At 40.1% G+C, this 24,904-nt stretch overlaps 1 protein-coding gene across 1 annotated transcript in view; it reads left to right on the top strand.

Annotated features, from left to right (window-relative positions):
* Positions 1-967: 967 nt before the first annotated feature.
* kif1aa (kinesin family member 1Aa) overlaps positions 968-24,904 on the top strand; it is a gene marked incomplete at its 3' end in the record, with an annotated part of 44,439 nt that continues 20,502 nt past the window's right edge. The window contains exons 1-24 of the mRNA XM_083888697.1: positions 968-1,022; positions 3,742-3,910; positions 11,587-11,660; positions 11,833-12,015; positions 12,209-12,274; positions 12,366-12,544; positions 13,123-13,234; positions 13,501-13,578; positions 13,683-13,748; positions 13,843-13,860; positions 13,954-14,032; positions 14,432-14,510; positions 14,619-14,761; positions 19,429-19,631; positions 20,304-20,383; positions 20,591-20,666; positions 21,245-21,324; positions 21,804-21,934; positions 22,006-22,086; positions 23,365-23,545; positions 23,902-23,974; positions 24,256-24,346; positions 24,445-24,593; positions 24,699-24,877. Coding sequence (XP_083744823.1) covers positions 3,805-3,910; positions 11,587-11,660; positions 11,833-12,015; positions 12,209-12,274; positions 12,366-12,544; positions 13,123-13,234; positions 13,501-13,578; positions 13,683-13,748; positions 13,843-13,860; positions 13,954-14,032; positions 14,432-14,510; positions 14,619-14,761; positions 19,429-19,631; positions 20,304-20,383; positions 20,591-20,666; positions 21,245-21,324; positions 21,804-21,934; positions 22,006-22,086; positions 23,365-23,545; positions 23,902-23,974; positions 24,256-24,346; positions 24,445-24,593; positions 24,699-24,877 — 2,507 coding nt within the window. The 5' untranslated portion in view covers positions 968-1,022; positions 3,742-3,804. The remainder of the gene's footprint in view (positions 1,023-3,741; positions 3,911-11,586; positions 11,661-11,832; positions 12,016-12,208; positions 12,275-12,365; positions 12,545-13,122; positions 13,235-13,500; positions 13,579-13,682; positions 13,749-13,842; positions 13,861-13,953; positions 14,033-14,431; positions 14,511-14,618; positions 14,762-19,428; positions 19,632-20,303; positions 20,384-20,590; positions 20,667-21,244; positions 21,325-21,803; positions 21,935-22,005; positions 22,087-23,364; positions 23,546-23,901; positions 23,975-24,255; positions 24,347-24,444; positions 24,594-24,698; positions 24,878-24,904) is intronic.

Genomic DNA, 24,904 nt, shown 5'->3' with positions numbered 1-24,904 from the left:
ATTATTATTTCAGAGGAATTGTACACACATATACAAACATATTATGTATGGGTACTTTATTACGTTTAGGCTCTTCAACCTTCTTTAATGGACAGTGGACCTTTTTAAAATGTGTCTACCCTTACTAATCATTTGAATTCTTAAAGGTGCCATATATAAGAATGTGGCCAAAAACGGTTACTACATTCAAATTCAAAATGCCAAGGTTATAGGTTTCGTTTTCTGACGTAACTGGCAACCCGTGGTTGCTCGGCGGCTGAGACTCTACTGACTGAAATGAATGGTCGACGGCGGTAGGTGGCGTCACATGCCAAAACATGATTTAAAAACATAAACATGATTTACAGTCTGCAAAATGTTTTTTTTAATGCAAATATTTTGTCTGTACTGTTGTTGTTGGTGAGTTCAGTTTGTTATATGAACATTATTCCTGAGTCTCTGTGACATATTAGGAGGATTTTATGGCCAGTTGCTTTAGATTTATTACATAATGCACCTTTAAAAATCTATTGTGTCAGAGGAATATTAACTTTGCTCCGTTTTCCTCTCCATCACTCCCCCTCCTCTCTCCTTCTCCTCCCTCTCGTCCCACTCTACTGCATTGATGCTGTTACCTCCCTCAGTGGTGACGTCACCGGCCCCCGGAGAGAGCTCAGCTCAGCTCGAGCATCTTTGGCCAAAGACACATTTCGACTCGACAACAGAGCCATTTTGACCGGACTCCGGACTGTGAGACAGCGGCCGAACTCACGTCATTCTCCTTCCTAAACCCCCGGTCTCCACTGTCAAACGGCTGGACAGTGGAGGGTGGGGCTGCCTGGATGTTTGTAACCTCAGCCCTGCCCGGTTACATGGAGAGGAGAGGCTGAGAGAGCACTCCATCAGACCTGCTGCTGCTGCTGCTGCTGCTGGAGGAGGAGGTGGAGGAGGAAGGTGTCTCCGGAGCTGGATAAATAAATAAATAAAACGCCGAAGGAGCGACACAGAGTCACGGCAGCTCGCGGTGAATTGTCTCTTCAGAGGTACAGTACCTTTACCTTCCATTGTCTCTCAATGTCATTGTCGTTTTTTAGCGACACGGTGTTGTATATTTACTTGGTGTCAACCCTCCTGGGAGGACATGGGCACTGGGCGCGGCCATTGAAGACGCTGTCAGTGTCGGGGAAAATGTAAAGTTTTAATGAATAACGACGCTAAAAAACACACTTTATACACCGTCGTGTCATTGTATAGGTGGTATTTTGGTTACGTATTTGCATAAGACGAATTATTAATTGCATTGTCACAGTGTAGGGCATGGACCGTGTAGCTTTAGCCGAACATAATATCATGTATGTTAGCTTTCGAAATGACGTCATACACAATGTTTCACAGCTGTGAATGATCACTTTTAGCCTGAAACTAATATTTTAGGCCTTAAAGCCATTGTTGACCTGTGGTTATTTGGCATTTTAAAAGGTTTAACTGATGCAACCTATGTAGATGTGTTTTTATACATGTACTAATACATATAAAAGTACATAAACGTGTCTTCGTGGCTGAATTACGCAGTAGTGTGTTGCTAAATGACATTAGACTGGCTTTGTCACTGGGAAAATGGTGGCCGCCCCAACAAAGCTGCATCATCAGCTGATTGGTTGAGCAGATTATAGCCATGGATTTTGACCCAAAATGAAGACAAATAAATGAATGAATAAAAGAATAAGAGATTAAACATTTCAGACAAGTGTTGAAGAATTATTTCAAAACCATGCCTCCTAAATCCACTCTCAAACAACAGGATTTGAGCATGTGGATTTTCATCTTCATCATCATCTTCAACATGGATTTCAGCATTATATATTTAGTTTGTGTGTGTGTGTTGTTTAAAAAAAATTCATAACTGATTAATGGGGTGGTTTATAGCATGAATGCACATTGTGTTGTGTGTTTTTTCTCTCCCTTGTAATATAGTGTCACTGTTGCATTAAAGTCGCACATGAATCTGCTCAGGAGACAGATGTGGAGGTTAAACCAGGAAACACAGTGACACAGCAACAAATCCACCAACGCCCTCTGATGATGAGGATGACGATGAGATGATGAAGGGAGACATTTACGAGAAATGGTTAAAAATACAAAATCATCAAACGTGATCCCAAAAACATTTCTATCATAATTATGAATAAGACAAAATGTACTAAATTTATTGCCATACAATTAAAAGATGAACAAAGCTGGATTTAAAAAAAAAATCTGTCTCATACATGACAAAGTAAATAATCTGAGGGGCAATCCTGGTGAGTTTAAAATTATATTTTATAAAGTTTATGGAGACAGTAGACAAATTCTCCTCTTGGTGTTCTATTATTGCTTATATTGTAGGTTTATACTGCTGTAATATTTGCAGTTTGACTTGAGGGGTGTGCTGTAAAAAGCTAATTGTATCATATTCCTCACTGTTAATGTGAGTTATTGATAAAAACATTAAATGACTGTAATGCGATCTATGTGGCCGATGAGTCATGGTTGCTCCTGATACACCCACAAAGCTTCCACACACACACTAAAATCGCACAGTGATTTAATGGCCACGTTCAGTCTTTTAGGAGACAGTGACGGGAAACGGGTTGTTCATGAAACCGAGTAGCTGAATGGAGCCAGGTGGATTTGTGGCTAGTTTCATTGCTTTTGTCATCCAGGGGAAGAGTCTGACGTCTGGCTGTAGCTGCTGCACTTCTTTTGTCACTGCTCTGCGACAGCTTTATTATCTACATCTCTGGGCTGTAGCTGACCACGCATGGTCTTATCATGGAGCAGCCACGTAGCAAAGTCATCCTCTGCTGTGCCGATCATGTCCACTGTAATAGTCAGGTCTTCCTTTTTTTTTATAACATAACATTGCAAAACATAGCATAGCATAGTATAAATATGACAGCATGACATGACCTGATATCCCAACATTGCACATCATAAAGTAAAATAACACAACACTGCAAAACATAGCATAGCACAACGTAACGGCATGATATCGCATAGCATAATAAAACACAACACAATATAGCAAAACATAGCATAACAACGTAACATAACAACATGACATGGCGAATTTTAGCATACCGTAATATAGCACAACATAACATCATGATATAGCATAACAAAACACAACACAATAGCAAAACATTGCATATAACAACATGACGTAGCATAATTTAGCATACCATAACATAGCACAACATAAGCGCATGACATAGCTTAACAAAAAAGCACCATAACATAGCAAACCATAGCATGACATCACAGCATAGCATAACAGCATAAATTAGCAAATTATATAGCATACCACAATTTAGCTTAACTTAACATTATATAGTACAACATGGGTTGATCTTTCAATGGTTGTGGGTTTGATTTCTGGCTATGCTACTCTACATGCCGATGTGTCCTTGGCAAGCACTTTATGCCATGTTGCTCCTGATGGCAGCATGTGAATGGGTATGAAACTTGCGATAGGAAACGTGCTGCACATAGATGCGCTGTATGAATGGATGTGAATGGATAAATTGCAAAACTTTAGTATGAAGCAGCTTTTCAGATTTAATTAGTTGTGTTTACAATGTGAATAAATGCTCACAGAAGTTTGATGTTAAATTTGCTAAGATAGAGATAAATAAGATAAATGGACTTTATAAGTGAGAATCTACGCAGACGACTAGGAAATCATCATAATAATCAGTATTCACTCTCTGCTGCCTCCTACAGACCTGCAGGTCCTACCCCGGGGCTCTGAAGAAAGCACCTGAGGGTGCTAGGAAAGACAGCGCCATGGCAGGGGCTTCTGTGAAGGTGGCGGTGCGAGTCCGCCCTTTCAATTCCAGGGAGATGGGATTTGAAAGCAAATGCATCATCCAGATGTCTGGAAACACCACCAGTAAGTTCTGCACAACCTCCAGATTTATTACTGAAATGCCCCCCAGTCCACCCTTTGTATGTGTTCTTGTTATACTGTACATGGGAAGAAAAGGTAGTAGACACAGTTTCACATGTGAGCCTGAGCAAGGAGACTCTCCTCCAACTGGAAACCCTGACACTCCCGTGGAAAAATTGTGGGTGACTGTTGTGAGTTTTTGACAAAGCCTTTCATTTATTTATGCAAGAGATTAAGTCCGATTTAAAATGGGTCTCTATTTTTAATTAAGCTTTCTGTTCAAATCTGCCCTGAACTCGGACAACAGAAAACATTTGGAGGAAACATAGTTTTTCTTAAAGTTATTTCACACGTTTGTTAAACTGAATTGGTTTTATTTTTGTTATGCTGCACGGTTTTCAACACATGTATTCCAGAGGAGAACCTCATCTCTAAAGTTATGCAGTGTGCAGAGTGAGGATGAGACTGGAAAGACACTTGATACGTAGCCTGCCTAGCAAAGTAATGCCATTCATTAATAATGGATGAAGCGACCTGAAATATTTACTGTTTGGCCTAATTTAGTCATCTCACCCCTCTTTCCTCATGTCATGGGTGACTAGACAACAAGCTGGGTGGCTCTTTTTTGGGTTGTCATATTTTAACTGTGTGATTCGTTGCATTATGTGACCAGAACAAATCCTCCCAATACACTGTAATCACTGGAAGCATCTTTGTTCTTCTAAGCTGTGTCACTGTGAGGATTTCATGGTGTGGTGGAATCTTCAAGAGCATTTCATGGTTACAGACTGAGCTTCCTCCTGTTGAGCACTGGATGATATTTATCTTTTTAGCATTGCTGTATAAATGTAGATCAGATTAGATTTGGTGTGGATGTTTTTCTTGTGACACAAAGCCAGCTGGATATTTTTAATCAACCGCATTATCCGGATACATCAGGAGCATCTGAATTTCAGTGGAATTTAGTGTGCTAAAACATTTGCTTCTTCTACTTCTTTACTATACGACAAGTTGGACGGGTACTGCTTGGGCAATAAAACATTATTTATTGACCTCCGCCAAGGAGGGTATACGTTTTCGTCAGAGTTTGTCTGTCTGTCTGTCTGTTTGTTAGCAACATAACTCGGAAAGTCGTGGACGGATTTGGATGAAATCTTCAGTAAATGTCCGCAATGGGACGTGATCTGTAGACGCTATCACTATTTTTAACGTTATTTTGTGGGGGGCTGAGCTGCCTTGGCGGAGGTCTATGCTCTCCAAGTGCTTTTCTAGTTGCAATATAATTTATTCAATAGCAATATAACAAAATTTGAGTACATATTATGATAATGATCATGAATCGGCAAACATAGTGTGAAGTATAAAACACGTTTATACAGGAGTGTAAGAACTTGAGTTCTCCAAATTTCACTCAAGTGCAAAAATCCACCAGACATTTAGCGAAATAGTTAATAGGAATAATTTATTGTAACTGCGGTTTTCACCTGCAAGTGATTATAAAAAGAAGTATTTTGTTTGGACACATCACATTCTGACCTTTTCAGAATTTAATTTGAATTTTGTAATTTTTTGTAGTGTAAAAATAAAAGAATATAGTAAATATATTAGATATATTCTCTCTACAGAGAATGAGTCAAAAATGAATAAATACAAACGGCAATAAAATGTTTATAACATACATGCTTGTATGGTCTCAAACAGTAAGCTCCTTTAGAGATTAGAGGCCATCACTGCAAAGGCACAGCTACTGCTTTATATATTTATCTCAAGTTTATTATCCTATTAATTAACATTAGTGTACATGGCACAACATTAAATATGTTGGCATTAGCAGACAAAGCTAATTTTAGTCCATAGTCCTTTGGCAGATGGCAGATATTACACGTTTATTTTTGAGTCTAGAAGTTAGTGTATATAAATAAATGCGTCATTGAACCCTGAGTTTAAATTTTACAAGTAGACTGGTAAATGTACACTAAAAGCTTATAACTGAAATAATATGATAGAATCTTGCTGCAGATATTTAATGTATATGTAATGTATGTCATATCTTCATGTATCTTCATTAGACACACAATGCTTGAATTGAATTAACCCAGTCTACAGCACCTACTATAGCAATTAAACTGAATTTAGCCACAATACTGAAAAAGTCCAATCTTTTTGGATGCAGGACTTTTCCCAGTGAGCCTGCTGGTCTCTTAGCAGAGAAGAAAGACTGAGTCAATAGCTGTGGATGTGAACTGAAGGATGTGAGCAGAGTGATGTCATTAAAGAGCCCATTGGTCTTGCTGTCTGGACGGGCTGAGTGGGGTGGGGGAACAGAGGCGGTGGTATCAATGCCCCTTTGTCTTTCTCTAGTCTGGATGGACGAGAGCAAGAAGACGAAGAAAAAGAAAAAAGAGTTCAATGGGTTTTGGGTGTGTGTACGTCTTTGTGAGGACCAAAAACCTTATGAACCACAGGAAGTGAGGAAGTTTTGTGAACGTGAGGACTAATTAGCTGGTCCTCACAGCTGTGTATGGGTTAATACTTGGTTTTAGGGTTAGGAATAGAACAAGGTTTAGGTCGAGCTTAGGGTTCAGTTCAGGTATTTGGTTGTGATGGTTTGGGTAAGGGGCTCGAGAATGTGTTCAAGGAGTGTCCTCACTAAGAATGCTGTACAAAAGTGTGTATGTGTGCGTGCGTGCGTGCGTGCGTGCGTGCGTGTGTGTGTGTGTGTGTTTCACTCTCTGCTTTGTACTCCCTGGCATTCATGTGTGGGTCAATAGCCCAGTTCCCACAAAGCAGGAGAATGGCAAGTAATCTCACTATGGGAGAGATCTTCCCTCCCTCCTGACCTTAATTAAGATGCAGGGGACTGAGCTGAAGGAGCAATGAGCCTCATTCCAGAGGAGCAAACACATTTTGCATATGTATATATTGCATATTACAGTCAATTTATAAGATACAAAAACTAAAAAACAAATGTGTTTGTGCAGAAAGTGAACATTTTAGACTGTATGAAAATGATGGGAAATGAAGCCAATGTAAAAAGTCCCTGAAAGCTGTATTCTCTTGAAAAATAACCCCCTTGGGCAACTTCATTGGTTTGTGTGTAAGTATCGGAGAAAATGACCTTACTTCTCACTTGATTTATAACATCAGTAAACATTTGCCCGAGGAGTTTATGTTCTCAGTGACTAGTTTCAGATCTTTATCGACACAGCATAATGATCATTTTGTAAGTAATTGTCCCATTTAGATGATATAACTGAGAATGTATCACGGCGTGGATGCTGTGTTGACAGCTAGCCCCATCAAGTAATGGCGGCGGACATGAGCTCTTAATCAGGTCGTGCTCGGCCACATTTTTCTTCTTTCTCAAAATGGCTGTTCACAAACCAGTGTGTACGGTTTCCACTAGTGGAATTATTCGTAGTATTTCTGTGGAATTGAAGAAATAGTATATCCTGCTTGATTTCATTGATGGCTAGTTACCACCAGCTAGCTAGTGGGGTAGCGTGCCGATGTTCCCCGATGTTATTTTTCTCCACCGTGGGAAACAGCTTTGTTTTACATGCATCGCCAGTCATGTCACTAAATGAAAGCATCATACATACAGCTGTACAGGTGAACACTCTTGTGATGTGATACAGTGACAATGTGGGCAGAACAAGTGAATAAGTGCTCACAGATGCATACAGACTTACAAAACACACATGGATGTGAATTAACGCTATTTTTGTTGTTTTATTGCAAAATGTGAGTTGTGGACACCGACATTTTGTAAATGTTCATCCTCAGAATTGAAAAGGTTGGAGACCCCTGGTGTGAATGCTTTATGGATTTAGACTGACCCTATAAAGAACATACAACCTGAACTTAATGCTGCTGAATATAGCATCTGCACCAGGTGGCTCTCCTTCAGCCACCGTCGGTGAGTTCTGCTCTCCTCCTCCTCCTCCTCCCCTTTCAGCCCTGCTGCTGACGCAACCACATTTCCTCCTCTTTTGACTGGGGTAGGTCATCCATGACGTCTGTGGCGGTCTGACCAGCATCACTCGGTCTCCATTTATGAAAACCCCAAATAAAACCCTGCTATATTCAGATGCTTATAACATGATGGAGCAGCAGCAGCAGCAAGAGATGAGAGTCGAGCAGACAAAAGGAGATGTAGGCATCGTGACTGTGATAACAGAGATGAAGATCGACTCAAGGTCTGAGCCACCTGGTGAACATAAGGCACGCAATTTTAGTACAGCACACAGTTTGTCATTTCTTCCACTAGGGGTCTCAGTCAAAACAATGACTAAACTAGTTTGATGATGTCGGAAAGATTCAGTCGTCGTGATCCATTAGTGACAAATACAACCTTCATATTACCCTCATTTATGTAATGAATGCCACTATAAGGCAAGGCGGGTTTATTTATCTAGCTCATTTCAACAACAAGGCGTTTCAAAGTGCCTTACCATAAAAAAGTAAGCAGCAGCATTAAAGATATAAAAGGCATAATAAAACAATAAAAACATTTTCACGTTTTCAGATTTAGCAGACCTGCGCTCTTCTTGGAGTTTGTTCTTGATATACAAACTGAAGGCGGATTCCCCATGTGCATGTACATGCAAATGTACAAGTACAAGTTAATAAGTAATCATGGTATGCAATTGTTCCTTTGTATTAAACAAGTATTATTATTTTTATATATCAATACATCTTTAACACCATGCTCATATGTCCACACTCTTTACCAGCTCTTTTGATTTGGTGCAGGAGAGAAAAAGCAAGTGCTGTTTCATCTTCATCATTTATGAACTCCACGACCTGAATTTAAAAGGTATTTCCACCATAAAAAGAGAAGATTGCTGAGAGTGGCCTCAGGTGGAGATGACGGTGACACACGCTGTGACCTCTGAGAACATCACACATGCTAATGAGTACAATTTAAATAAGCGGCTCTGTCATGGTAACTGCCAGTCACCGACTCGCTGAAGTAATTACCTTATCTCAGTAGAAAGCACCTCTCTCCTCGACGCTGTCGGCTTCATCTTGTATGAATCAGAGCGCAGTCAGAGATGAGTCAGCAATGACAAGATGTCCTACTGTGGTTTGACTTCTGGGAAATCCGATCTAGGTGCCCAGATACTGATATATGTTTATTTTTTTAAACTCAGGTTTGTCGCTCAATTTATTGAACCAGGTCAGCGTTATTTAACAGAAAGACCAATCACATAACGCCACATGGCAATCTCTTCTTGTTGATTACTGTAGATATAAGGTGGTATAACCAATATGTTGAGTCCCTAATACAAAGTATTTACATACTCTTACTATATGTAGTGTAATTTAAAGTGTTACCAATGCATTTGTTCCGACATCAATGATTTACCTGCTCAAACATAACTCGAAATGGAAATGGCCCCAAATGTCTGTCCCCCACTTACTTATTCTGCATATTACAGCATTAATACTGCAGCATTTATAAGTGTCTCGCTTTTAAAAACAGCTGATGATTGTTGTTTTACGGATGCTAAAAAAAAAATTGTAATACAATGCGACCTCAGGAAAATAAAACAACAACTGTGGATCAGCCTTTTAGTCAGGAAGTGAAATAAATAAATGACTAAATGTAGCTGCAGTTTCTGAGGGAAATCATTCTGCTGATTCCCTGTGTCACAGAATCACTCTGCTGCCTGTATCATTTTCCACCGTTTACATATGATGTGCATATAATGCACATCCTGCATGAAACGGAGAAGGCAACTAAACTGAAACTCCTGCAAAGCGCTAATGCTATTGCATTAGCATTGAAGTAGACATTGTGTTTGCACTTCTTTAGACATGAAATCATCAAATAAATCTTGAAGTTCATATAGAACTTTCTCTGCGTTTGTCTCTAGATACACTGATAACAGTATCAACATTGTCGATATGTCCACATTATGAGTTAAAATCAGGATTTGAGTCCAAGTTCAGTCTCGGTCTTGACCTTGAATACTACTAGATAGATAGATAGATAGATAGATAGATAGATAGATAGATAGATAGATAGATAGATAGATAGATAGATAGATAGATAGATCTAGCTAGCTTTGTAGTTAGCTAGCTGCTATCAGATAGATAGATAGATAGATAGATAGATAGATAGATAGATAGATAGATAGATAGATAGATAGATAGATAGATAGATAGATAGATAGATAGATCTAGGTAGCTTTGTAGTTAGCTAGCTGTTATCACATAGATAGATAGATAGATAGATAGATAGATAGATAGATAGATAGATAGATAGATAGATAGATAGATAGATAGATAGATAGATAGATAGATAGATCTAGCTAGCTTTGTAGTTAGCTAGCTGCTATCAGATAGATAGATAGATAGATAGATAGATAGATAGATAGATAGATAGATAGATAGATAGATAGATAGATAGATAGATAGATAGATAGATAGATAGATCTAGGTAGCTTTGTAGTTAGCTAGCTGCTGTCACATAGATAGATAGATCTAGGTAGCTTTGTAGTTAGCTAGCTGTTATCACATAGATAGATAGATAGATAGATAGATAGATAGATAGATAGATAGATAGATAGATAGATAGATAGATAGATAGATAGATAGATAGATAGATAGATAGATAGATCAATGACACACGCATAATGAGCACAAACCACGTCTTTGATTACTGTCAAATGTCCATTTTGTTCTAAATCAATACTTCTAACGGTGATGGTGTGATGTCATGATGACACGATAATGTAAAGGACTATTTGTAGCGGGGGTCGGTAGAGGAAATGAGACGTGTGGCTAACATTTCAAGCTGATTAATGACATTGATTTTTTTCGTTGACGTGGTTTGCAGCAAACCTCATGTGTTATAAGTGCCAAAGAGAACTGTGTGTAAACTGAAGTGCATCTATACGACCGTCCTCCAGGGCACCTGAACGCAACAGGTCCGGTCTAGTAAACTGGACCTCATTTCTGTGTCATGGTGAAGAATGGGCTCTGAGGCAGTAAACCTGTCACAGCCACACTGGCCTATATTTCATAGCTGAAAAAAAAACAGTATCAGCGTGGAGAGGAAATAACCGCGTGTTTGCCTGAGAGTGTACTTAGCCCTGGGTCTTTTCCTCTATTATCGACCACAACTGCATTAGCACAGAAAGTGGTGTCTGGACCTCTGGGAGACCAGAGGAAGCCATTTTCATTTTCCTAGTTGGCATCAGCAAGACCACACACTATATGTTGTTCATGTGTGGGTACACTGGTGGCACTGGAGTATTTTAGTTGTGCTAAAATGTTGCTCCAGTGAATGACATGGAGGTTTTAAGAGAATTGTGTTCACTCGGTTTCTATCTATGAAATGAACTACCTACAAATGAACTATGCAGGTTATCAGACAGTGTTATTCTTTCATATTTCCACATATAAGATATACCTATAGTAAATAGACAAGGGTGTGTTCTATTCTACTTAATGTGATTTTTAACTTATTGCTCTCTACCAAAAAAGACACTTGCATTCATCTTCCAAACTGCCCACCCTCCTTAATACGAGTGATAATTATTAGTGTGGAGATTCAAGGCCACTGAGACCATTTCATAGCTTTTAGCACACCATGACAGTGTGTTCGGTTTCACATGAGTGGCTCTCTCACCCTCCCACTGACCTGTGCTCTTTCCCCCGTCTTTCAGCCATCGTCAACCCCAAACAGGCCAAAGACAACAAGAGCTTCAACTTTGATTACTCCTACTGGTCCCACACCACGGTAACTACGTCCGCATTACCCCTGCAGTGCTGCCAAATATAGCGCTGCCAGAACCCCTCCATTAAAAACATGTTTACTTTACGTTGGATCTGTTGGTGTTGCGTGCGTCAGATTTACAAGGCATTTTGAGGCTGGCTATTGATTATTGATTATTATTGATCTGCGTCCACAGCCCGAGGACATCAATTTTGCCTCTCAGGTGCAAGTATACAAAGACATTGGCGAGGAAATGCTGCTGCACGCCTTTGAGGGCTACAACGTCTGCATCTTTGCGTACGGGCAGACAGGTGCTGGCAAATCCTACACCATGATGGGGAAGCAGGACGTGAAGGATCAACAAGGAATCATTCCTCTGGTATAGACTCAGAAGGCTACATCCATACTTGAAAATTGTGTTTTTGGAAAAAATAATAGACATAAAGCATCCATACTAACTGAAAACACAGTCCACATGTGTATATATATTCATATATATATATATATATATATATATATATATATGTATATACACATATATACTAAAAATCATGTTATTTTCTCTCTTCCAGATGTGTGAAGATCTTTTCACTAAGTTTAACGACAACACAAACAACAGCATGTCTTATTCTGTGGAGGTAAGCGCAAATGTCACGCACTTTCCCTGTATGGTGCCGCGTACTTGAACTCATCATCATGTGATGCCAATAACTGTGATATCGTGAACAGGTCAGCTACATGGAGATCTACTGTGAACGTGTGCGGGATCTACTGAACCCCAAAAACAAAGGGCACCTGCGCGTTAGAGAGCATCCACTGATGGGTCCCTACGTGGAGGACCTGTCCAAACTGGCTGTCACCTCCTACAATGACATCCAGGACCTGATGGACTCCGGCAACAAGGCCAGGTGAGTGAAGCTCTTTATTCATCCATTCATTCGTTCACCATCGTCGCTCACCTCACTGTTTACTGTCAGTAAACAACCCATAAATCAGTTTCAATGCCTTTTATTGCCAGTGTAATTTATGCATTATTTTAACCACTGGGACACTTAATTCCATCGTACAGACAAGTGGACACATTATAGTCTTACTTGATGTTATGTATGTATATGAATGTATGTAAATGACCTGTAAAAGATAGGCATTTATACTGGGCCTGTATATGTGTTGCTTTCACAACATTATTCTCTTGACAATTCTCTTTCCCAAATGTCCTCCATTTGAACTCATTTGTGCGATTTAACACCATTACTCATGCAATGTTATTACTATGCAACGCACATAATGCTATGCCACGCGGCTGCTTCTGGCAGAGGCTGCATATAATGGTGCAACAGCAGCTTTGAGGTCATACATGTTTTTCAAAACATAGGATTCCTTTGAAAGATTACATTACATGATGATTACTAATTGTTTATATATACAGATGTATGTATAGCAGATTTACACGTAAAAATGATGATGTGTCCCTCTGTTTGCTCAGGACCGTGGCTGCCACCAACATGAATGAGACGAGCAGCCGCTCGCACGCCGTCTTCAACATCATATTCACTCAGAAACGTCACGACGCCGAGAGTGATAACACGACGGAGAAGGTAGAACGGGGGGTTTTTAATCACTTCCTGAGTGATTTCTGTTCTACATGAATCCATTACTGCTGCTTATCTATGAGGCGATTGATTGATTGCAGTGAATTAAATCGTCTTCTCGTAAACAGGAAATCGATGAGTGCGTGAAGGTCACAATGATAATAATGTAAACCTGTCTGTGGAGTTAAGATAAATCTGTTTAGTTTTTTATTTCAGCCAGTTGAAGTGTTGCATTATTTTACTTTTTGGTTTGTTTTACAATGTGTTTGTAGGTCAGTAAAATAAGTTTGGTGGATTTGGCCGGCAGCGAGAGGGCAGATTCTACTGGAGCGAAAGGAACAAGGCTGAAGGTGAACATGTTTTTTCTGAAACTGAAACACGTGATATATAATTTAATGTAAACCTGTGTGTGAACCTTTAATATAAATGTCACTCTACCTCTTTTCTATCACAGGAAGGAGCAAATATCAACAAATCTCTCACTACTCTGGGGAAGGTCATCTCTGCTTTAGCAGAAGTGGTAAGTATCTTGATTTTATCTCTGCATGTAATACATTGTAAAATTGATATTACTCTGATTAAACATGCTTCTTTTACTGTGTATTAAATTTTAGGACACTGGGCCGAATAAGGTAATATATTGAAACGACTTTTAACCACTGTTTTTCCTTCAAAGCAATATTTCATCATTGTATTTTTTGTTTTATTTCTTTAAAAAAATGCAGAATAAAAAGAAGAAAAAAGTAGAAAACTTTATCCCCTACAGAGATTCAGTCTTGACCTGGCTACTGAGAGAAAACCTAGGTATGAACACGGTTGGGTATGGGACGAAATTATTTCAGCGTACAATATTATTGTTATATTAGTTGAACAAAAAACATGAAACAGGAATCTCAAACAAGATCATTATAAATCATGAGGTCCTGAAATGACTGGAAAGATACATGCTCCCCCTTGTGGTGCAGTACTTCAAAGTACATGACTAAGAGCCATTTGTTAGCAAACTAGACAGAAATTTCAATTTGCTCACATTCACAATCCCAATAATGTAAAGTTACCATGATCAACTCACTGTGAGTGCTTTTTATCATGATAAAACACATAGACATTGAATATCGTCCCGTCCCTAAACACAATATTACTCGTATTTTTATGATTTTGAGGAGCTTTTGCGAATGAATCCCTTTTTTAACTTCTTATCAGGCGGTAATTCTCGCACGGCGATGGTCGCTGCTCTGAGTCCAGCAGATGTCAACTACGACGAGACCCTCAGCACACTCAGGTGACGCATTTCTCTCTGCATCGGTCTCTCGCTTCAGACACCATATTGGCTGTGTTTATGTCTTTTGTCTGCTCGACATCGAAAACGATGTGTTCTTTGCGCTCACAGGTACGCCGACCGCGCCAAACAAATTCGCTGCAACGCCGTCATTAACGAGGACCCCAACAACAGATTGGTGCGTGAGCTGAAGGAGGAGGTGGCTCGACTGAAGGACCTCCTCTTCGCACAGGGCCTGGGTGACATCATCGAGTGTAAGAAATCACTTATTTCAATGATGTAGATATCAAGCTTAAAGGAATAGTTAATGTTATTTTAAGTGTGGTTGTATGTGGTATTGACACATTAGCAACGCTGATTTGGCTCAGCACACTTCCATGTGACTGTGAACTCTGGCTGCCGGCAAGCACAGAAGGAACAACAGATGATGCCCACTTAACATAAGGCTCACCAAATAAAGACTACACCTGCTTAGGTCTATCTTCAGAATGAGTTTGTCCTTTTATCTCACCTTTAGACAGCCTTCTCTGGCTGTAAACGCTCCTGGTCCAGCATTTTAAGCTCACAGGACCACTGACCATTGCTGGTCTGCTGCTGCCTAGTTTAGTAAGTTTGTGTCACTTGTGTAGGTTAATCCAAATTAAGGATATCAAATACCAAAGTCACAAGGTAACATATTTGAATCTATTGATGGAGGCAGCAATGGATTTAACAACGCCTGTGTGCTGTGACGTACAATCACTGATTGTCAGTGTGAACTTTGCTGCGATAAACAAACTTGTAGGTTGTATTTGATGAGCCCTTTTAAGTGTCTAAAACAGGGGTCACCAACGTGGTGCCCGCGGGCACCTGGTAGCCCGCGGGCAGCCAATACGGTGCCCGCGGGCTCACTTCACTTCACCTCACTTGCATGTATCCGTATGATCGCTCAGTAAAATATCTTTGATATTGTTTATAAAAACTGGTAATCATTGGGAGTAAGCACTGGAATGAATGTGTATACAGTTGAATGCATAATATTAATCATTTAAATGGTAAACAAACAAAAAAATATTATATGGTAGCCCTCCATATTATTTTTTACCCTTCAGGTAGCTCTCTGTCTCAAAAAGGTTGGTGACCCCTGGTCTAAAATGTGCCATCATATTCAGTGTTGAAAATGTCAATCCCTAAGGAAAAACTTGCAATAGTTTTAAACCTCTTTTCGTAGCAGACACATAATTCTCGCCTCAGTCTAAACAGTCTGGCCGCCCCCACAAAGCTTCACTTTTATGGCAGAGATATACTTGCTTTTAATCGGGCATATGCATTATGGCTGTCTGTCTCGTTTATCTCGAGGGTGATTTGAAGAACTCCTCAACTATCTTCAATGGAGCTCTGATGCAAATGTATTTATAATTATTTATAATTTCTACATGGTCCTGAGCTCTGTAGTGTGCCATCTAGCGAAATATTCAAGTAACGTGCGTAGTAGTTGTCACATTGTGCACAGGAAGTATAACAACAACAGAAATTAGTGGTATTTCACTGGCCTTATTTTCCCTATGTGACCAGTAAGTGAGGAGACAAAAATAAATACCAATGAGTAGATACTATTATTATTTTTAGATTGTTAGTCAGGCCTAGCTTGGCAGCATGCATTAATATGTTATACTCCAAAGCTGACAGAAAAAGGAGTGAAGTGGGTGAAGTTCCTGTAGTCTTCCAGGATACTTAAAATGTAACATTCTTTCTTATTATTATTATTAATAATAATAATAATAATAATAATAATAATAATAATAATAATAATAAGAAGAAGAAGAAGAAGAAGAAGAAGAATAAGAAAAGCATCTCCTGGCTCAAAATCCTGTGCCACAGTTATTCAGCCATGCAACAGCAGCACCTGCTCTGCCGTCTGTTTCCATTTAGGTGGATTTAAACTAAAAACAGCAACCGTTATTAGAAAAGGAGAAACCCCCACTCACTTGATCTGTATGACACTAACAACAACATATGAATGCATGCAAGATGTTGTAAATCCTGGTTGCAGGAGTGTATCAACCCTTGTTTCTATACTATACTATGAAGGTGTTACACCCTCTTTCTCTCTGTCTCTGTATCTTCTCTTCTTGCAGCATATCGTGGGTCTGGTGCTGAGATAGAGGGTTTGAAATGTGTGTTTTCTGGCTTTGACTCTTATTTTAGCTCTTGCGGCCGCTTAGCATCACCGGTGCTGATTGTGACAGTGAACCCTTTTTTTTCTTTTTCTTTTTAATACTCTGCAGCACCATCATGAATAAATTTAACATATTGTTTTAGGAGATTAGGAAATACAAGTATGTTATCTTAATGCACACTCACCAGCAACTATGGTCCTCTGCATACCTTGGTTGTAAAGTTATTGCAGAGAACTGGACATTTTCTGCAAACCATAGCAATGGTTAGTGAACATTTCAGTAGATTAGCAGTTTCTGAAAGTCTCATATCCTCATTCTGATGCTTAGTTTGAACCTCAATAGGTCGTCTCTTCCTTGTCCACATGCCTAAATGTTGCCGTGTGATTGGCTGATAAGATAGTAGCAGGGCTAAGTGGTTGAGCAGGTGTACCTAATAAGGTGACCTGTGATCAAAGACTACAATTTAATTGTTCTATTTTTCTATATGAGAAATAATTCACATCATAAAATATTAAATATAATAGTTAACATGTGTGATGCTGTCCTCTGTGGTAATGCTCCATCTTGTTTTAAATCTATAACAAATCTATAATAAATCTATAGTATTGTTTTAAAGCTACCCAAAATTTGGGTTTGCGCTTTGCCGACTTGTTCCCGCTTGGTCCGTGGCGGGTCACAAATTGGTCTCTAATGTTTCAGAACATTAATGAATTAACTGTATGTACTTTTGTAGACTAAACAGTTAGGTAACTGATCGCTTAAAGGTGAAGTAAGTAGTTTATAGTGCCATCTAGAGGAGAGGCTGAAATTTACAACAAAGACCTGCTGCTCTGCTCACCCCCTCCCTTCCCTGAGCGCTACGGTATCCTCAGCCGGTCAAATGTCGTCCTCGTGTCAGCAGATGAGGTTCGTGAGGTGAGGGAGAGGGCGAGCTACCACGGCCGTAGCAGACGAAGCGGAGAGAGAGGAGGCGGGACTTCCGCTACAAGTAAAGAGACGCTTAAATTGTTCTCTCGCGTTTGTCCTTACAGGCTCCAGTAGAAACATGGCGTCTCGCTGCTAACAGTGGCTATGCAACCGCGGCCCGTGACCATGTTATTTTAGATGACTTTTTGAAACACTACGAAAATGAAACACGAACTATTATACAGCGACTAGACAATGCAGGAGCACATAATATGTATAAAAAAAGTGGATTTTGGGTTATATAAACCCATAAATACTACACATTGTCCCTTTAACTGTAATATTTAGAAAGGCTGAGAATAACTTATAATTTAATGATTGATAAAGATGTCAGTTCACTTTTAGTTGTTTTGTCCATTAACTGCAGAAATTCAGTGTCTGCTGATTATATACTTCCAAGCAGTTGAACCAGTGTACCTAATAAAGTGGCCGGTGAGTGTTTAAAATATATCATGTTGTACAGCTCTAAGGTCATTTTGGCTGTAATCTTTATTCAGGTCCTCACTGACTTGACTTCTTGGTGCTGCAGAGATCATGCGTCTCTGACCTGGTTGCTGTGGCATCAGTGGGACAACAGCTTTACTGTTCATGAACCAGCAAAGCAGAGCAATATAATATAATATGGACGTTTTATGGGGGAGCAGCACAGTATCATAAGATATGTCTCATCCCTTTTCATGTATCACTTCCCTGATGTGGAGACGGCAGCCTCAGATTTCCCCTGACAGAGTCTGTCTCGCCTCCTGTTGTCACCCATAAAGGGAGAGGGGGGGGGGGGGGGACACCGCACAGTAAACACAGCATGATAACGCAGCCTTTGCTTACAGACGAGAGTATTATCACTTGCATACTATTGGATCTTTGAGGTCGTCATCTCATGTTATGCCATTAAATTTTTTTACTGTCTTAACCACATGGCTTCATTAACTGCAAAGGCGATATTATGCAACCCGTCCTGGCAGGCGGCAGCCAGTCCAGATGGATTGGTGTGATACATTTTCCCAATTTATTGCTCTGTGTTGCCATGGCAGCAGCAGCAGCCCTGGGGTTTGATATTCTTTATTTTGTCGAGTCTGTCACAGGCCTTTTAGACAGTGCACATAAAACAGGCAGCATAATGTGAAATCATCGTCGTGTCTGGTTCGCTGCCAAAGAAATTGATTTCGAGCTTCGTTACTTTGCTAATTTTTCGAGACGCACACTGAGCATTGAGTGCATCTTGCTGCTTTTAGATAATAATCTTAATTGGGATATCTGGCTCGCCAGTGTTCTGTGCAGGAAACACAACCCCATTACAAATGAGTCACTTAGCCTCTGCACGTACTGTAGGCTTACGTCTTTTTATTTTCCGTCCACGCTGATTCATTTTGTTTTTGCCATTTATGATTCGTTATTGGGAATGAGCAAGTGAAACCCTGTCTCTTCATAGATTTTCTTGATCCAATGTCAGATGAACAGTACTGTATTATGGCCAATTTTCTTGTTCTTAAATGACGCTGCTTGACAGTGACTGCATTTTCATTGGTCATGGCTGGCTGTCGGCCTTGTTGCATCTTTTTTAAGTTCTTTGCGTGCGGCTTCTGCCTTCGCTCGTATGCTTGCAGTTCAAATTTCTCTCTGTGGGTTAGATTTGTTTCAAGCCACATATCTTCTTTCTTTTCTACTCTTTCCCTTCTTTCCTTCTTCCTTATTTTGTTCACGTTTTTCTTCCATTTTCTTTTATTCCCTGTTATTGATTATTTCCGAAACTCCACTCCCTGTACACTCTCCTGAACCCCACACCCACCCCCCGACAGACCTGTCCGATTTCACGAACAATAACAATAAAGGCCAAGCTGTCAATCAAAGGGGTGATCTCTCCACAGTGACCAATGCCATGACGGGGATGAGTCCCTCTCCGTCTCTCACAGCCTTGTCCAGCCGTGCTGGATCCATCGCCAGTCTGCACGACCGCATCATGTTCAGCCCGGCCAGCGAGGAGGCCATCGAGAGGCTGAAGGTGAACAGACACGAAACACACACATATGCTGCTCATATACTGTATCTATATATCCAAACAACTTAATCATTAATCAGACTTTATTTATATAGCACTTTTCTGCTATCTATCTAGCTGTCTGCCTGTCTGTCTGTGTATCTGTGCAGCTTTAGCTGCATGAGCTAACAGGTCTAGTTGCCTGTAGCTAATGACTGAAGACGCCTGACTATGACCTTTACAGACGACTTAAAGTGCAGATCATTTCCATTTAAAGCACTCACGGGGCATTTGTTATTTTAGCTCAGTCATTAGACACAAACTGATTCACCTTGCCTCCCCAGAGTCGCTCAGTCCTTTGTATTTACCTTTTTTTATTATTATTATTGACCTCCGCCAAGGAGGTATATGTTTTCGCCAGAGTTTGTTTGTCAGTCTTTCTGTTAGTTAGCAACATAACTTGAAAAGTCACGGATTAGGGTGATTTTTTTCTGCCATGGCGGAGGTCTGCGCTCTCCGAGTGCTTTTCTAGTTAAATATGTAATAGTTTACATTTTCAATCAAATGTTCATGTTTTGCACATTCTCTTACACATAATGTTTTGCAATAGGAAAGACATACTGGAATTTCATTGATAAATTTGATCAAAATCGAAATCAACTATAAAAAATGACCTCTGTCTTCTCTAAATGTCAGGAAACTGAGAAAATCATTGCCGAACTCAATGAAACCTGGGAAGAGAAACTTCGCCGGACGGAGGCCATTAGAATGGAAAGGTTGGCATTGTTGACACTATTCTGTTTTCATTACTCCTTTTATTTTAGTAGCAGTATCCCTTTTGGAGATTTACCATTAATAAATTGTGAATGAAGGGGTTATACCAGACACTAATCTAGTAATGTTAAATAAAGAAACAGTCATGTGGAGCCTGCATTAATTATGGTGTAATATATTAAATAGCAACATTCACTCTCCATCCACAGAGAGGCCTTGCTCGCTGAGATGGGCGTTGCGATACGAGAAGATGGCGGAACAGTCGGTGTGTTCTCCCCTAAGAAGGTAAATAAATGCTATAAAACTCCTTCTGCGATCCAATCCTTATCATTTAAATGATTGACTTAACTGCTTGTTTGTCGACCCCCAAAGCCCATCGATAACCCTAGAAAACCAGAGCCTGTATTTATCGACACAGTCGGGCTGTTTTCCCCCAATGAGGTTTGTAGCTGTGTTTGAGTGTTTGAAACTTCTCCTCTGAGTGAGTGCTCGCCAAGGCAGAGATGAGATGAGGTTTTTCTCGGTTTTCATTAAGTCTTTACTGTAAATCTGCTTCATCACTCACTTCAAACACTCTCCTCACAGCACTGGGGGGGGGACGATAACAGTGTTGGCCCCATTTCGGTGATTTAAGGCTGTTTGCCTGCAGCTTACAGAACATGTGGCTGAGACAACATTCAACACTCATGCTGTGACGCTGTGGAGGGTGAAACTGACTGCATGCTTTTAATTGTTACTGATTGTTTTTCCTGACTGCAAGACATTCTTTTTCAGCCCTCTGAAGTGCACACAACTGTATGCTTATGTTATATTGTAAATAATGTCTATATTGCTCACCAGTGGGTAAATACATATTATTTCAGACGCCTCATTTGGTGAACCTCAACGAGGATCCTCTAATGTCTGAGTGCCTCCTGTACTACATCAAAGACGGAATCACCAGGTGAGAGAGCATTGAAATATGGTCGTACAATCTAAAAATATATATGTAAAAAATACTACGCAATTAAATGGTATTTTGAGACAGGGGTGAGCAACTCTCATTTTTCAGACAAATATTGCGATTGTGATTTGATTTAGATGTTTTCTCTGGCCAATACCAGTCTTTAGAAATTGTTGCAGCTGATGGATGATAATAAATTACGTCAATTGTATTTATTTATTTAATTATAATACTAATAAGTCTAAGTATTTGAATAATAACTAACTAACTAAATTGAAAGTACAATTAACTTCCAACATGCATCAATTTTATTTTATTTTTTTATGAAATCAAACAACAATCAAATGCACAATTATGATGAAAGTTCTGACTGTGTTTGCTGAATAAAGTGACAATGAAAAATAAAATAATTCCAATAGCAATAAATAAGAGTTAAAACAGTATAAAGACTGTGAGTTATTCTGTCTCTGTGTTTTCAGGGTCGGTCGTTTAGACGCCAGCAGTCGTCAGGACATCGTCCTCAGTGGCCACTTCATCAAGGACGAGCACTGCACCTTCACCAGTTGTGACGATCCGACAGGAGAGAGTGAGGAATCCTTGGCCCGAAGCTGTGCACGTCAGTTTAATATTAACAGACAGGAAGTAAAACCTCACGTTCCTCTTCTCCCTGTTCCTAAGCAGCTGTTGTCCTGGAGCCTTGTGAAGGAGCTGAGACTTACGTCAATGGAAAGAGAGTGACTGAGCCGACTGTCCTCAGATCAGGTCAGTCAGTGTCCAGTGTTTATGTATGTATTTACTGCATAGTGCTGCTACAGAATTTGTGAGAAGATCGCTGATGACAAAGGCCTTACCAGCTAATGTGCACAGGTGATGCATGTAAAATATGCACTACAGTGACCTTTATTATGCTGGTGTTAATGCACAAACACTAATTCACCATTAACTAGGTGCTTACTAAGTAACATACTAGCCCTTTATTAGTAATCATTAAGCATGTATTAACACCTTATTCTACCTCTATTACGACTTGAATTAGATTTTTCCTAGATAACTTGTTAATACGTGCTTAATATTTAATAATAAAGGGCTAGTATGCTACTTATATGCATCTTAGTAAGCACCTAGTTAATGGTGAATATGTGTTCCTTAATCTAAAGTGTTACCACACATATAATACATCACTGCCTCTTTGCGAAACTCCAGCATGTCAGCAGCAGACAGAGGTGTGAAGGAAAAGTGTGACTACTTTAGCGCAGCAGTGGAGAATTATCACATGAGATTAGGCGACAAAAACAAACCGTAAAAACATTATATACGTTAAATATCCACTGACACATGGGAAACACGGTGGAGCACGTGGCAAGCAGTGTTGCCTCACAGCAAGAAGATGTTCTCCAGGTTCCTCGGTTTCCAATAACATGCAGAGGTTAATTTGACTCTTCCTTCTCTGCTTCTGCATCTCCAGTGCAGCAGACCCTTGTTTTTCTTCTCCTCTGATTGAGATGTTTTAAGAAAGGGTGGAGACTTATAAGTCCAGTATCTTTCAATATTTCCGGCGCTCTCTGCTCACTCTGCTGATATCCATTGTGTTGAAGTGCGACTAAGTGAATTTTCGGGTGGTTGGCAGTGGGTGGTACAACAGACCAAAATACCTCATCGAAAACAGAGATTGCGGCCCACAAAATGTATTTTGTGAATATACTGGCTGCGCTGTTGCTATCAGTGAAGGCATTATTCCAATGTAACATGTTTCCTCAATCTCTGATGACACATCACTATCATTTGATGTATATTACAGTTCTGAAAGACAGCACATGTATAAACAACAGAATAAAAGGCTCAAAAGTTTAGAATTTAAAATGGTCTGTGACATTCTTTAGTTTCGGAAATCCCTGTTTTCACTTACCATCCACCAGAAAACTCAACTTCTGCTCTGGAATATCAGCAAAAAAATGTCACAACTTATGAAATCTGAGTGATTAGAAGCGCTCCATTTACAATGTCATGAAAACTTGGATTCATCTCTTGATATGCCTGCAGGAAATCGCATCATCCTGGGGAAGAGCCATGTGTTCCGGTTTAACCACCCCGTGCAGGCTCGGGCTGAGCGGGAGAGGATGCCCTGTGCTGAGACGCCTGCTGAGGCCGTGGACTGGGCCTTTGCCCAGAGGGAGCTGCTGGATAAGCAGGGCATTGACATGAAACAGGAAATGGAGCAGAGGTATCGGAAAGAGCAGCCGTGTATAATGTGGACAGTAGGGGAAAGAAGATGTTGTGGGAAGTCGTAATAGCTGCCATATTATAGAGGCCTGCAGCACTGTGCAGTTTACAGAAGACGACATCGATGCTTAGGTTTCATTTTTCTGTCTGTGAGAGTGGAAAATTAACCGGATTCCGGCATCATCATCATGTACAGACAGAAGATCCATCAGTTTTACTTATTACAGGACGATGTCAAGTTAGCTAGGCCAGCCCATGTGAACCTGAATACAAGTCAGGTGTCCACTGTGTAGGACATTTTTGGAGTTTTTCTGTTTTTCTCCAGCCTCTTTGGTTGATTTGCGTTTGTGTCTGCAGGCTGCAGGAGCTGGAGGATCAGTATCGCAAAGAAAGGGAGGAGGCCAACAACCTACTGGAACAGCAAAGACTGGTACAGTAATGAAACAGCATCTCCGCAGAGTGTACTCTAGTCTAGTAGCAATAATCAGTAAATCTGTAGGTATATAACCAAAATATGTGCTTTACATTAGTATGAAGCTAAAAAAAATATGAAAGAAAATGAAATTATTGTATTTTTTTGTGTATATTATTACATTGGTTTTCACAAAACTACGAAAGCCTTCTAAATTATGCTTTCCCTGCCTTAAGTTAAAAAAATGCTAAATATGATCCAAAAAACACTGGGTTTTTACACAAATCTTAATTGTTCAGGATTACGAGAGCAAGCTGGAAGCTCTTCAGAAGCAAGTGGACCGTTATTACCCAGAAGCTACAGAGGAAGAGGAGGAGCTAGAAGAAGAAGGTAGTGCATATAATATATTATTCATACACATACACATGTGCATGTCTATGATTGGTTGAGAAAGATTCTCCCTAAATGATGACCTTTTTGCCCCACAGTGCAATGGACGGAGAGGGAGCGGGAGCTCGCTGTGTGGAGCTTTCGCAAGTGGAGGTGCTACCAGTTCACCTCGCTGCGTGACCTGCTGTGGGGAAACGCCATCTTCCTCAAAGAGGCCAACGCCATCAGCGTGGAACTCAAGAAGAAGGTTCTACAGTGATTTGATTCTCCACTGTGTGATTTGATGGTATAATACAGCTGTTTGACTGTACTGATGCTGCGCGTTTGTGTGCGTCCTGTGTCCCTCCTGCAGGTCCAGTTCCAGTTTGTGCTGTTGACAGATACTCTCTACTCGCCTCTGCCTCCTGACCTGCTGCCCCCAGAAGAAACCAAAGAGCGAGAAAAGAGGCAATTCCCACGCACCATTGTGGCTGTGGAGGTGCAGGATCAGAAAAATGGAGCCACCCACTACTGGACATTAGAAAAACTAAGGTAAAATACAACATTTTTAAGTTCCAG

The sequence above is a fragment of the Microchirus variegatus genome (assembly GCF_963457635.1).
Source record: "Microchirus variegatus genome assembly, chromosome: 4".
Classification (NCBI taxonomy): domain Eukaryota; kingdom Metazoa; phylum Chordata; class Actinopteri; order Pleuronectiformes; family Soleidae; genus Microchirus; species Microchirus variegatus.
This window is presented reverse-complemented; position numbering and strand designations above follow the sequence as displayed.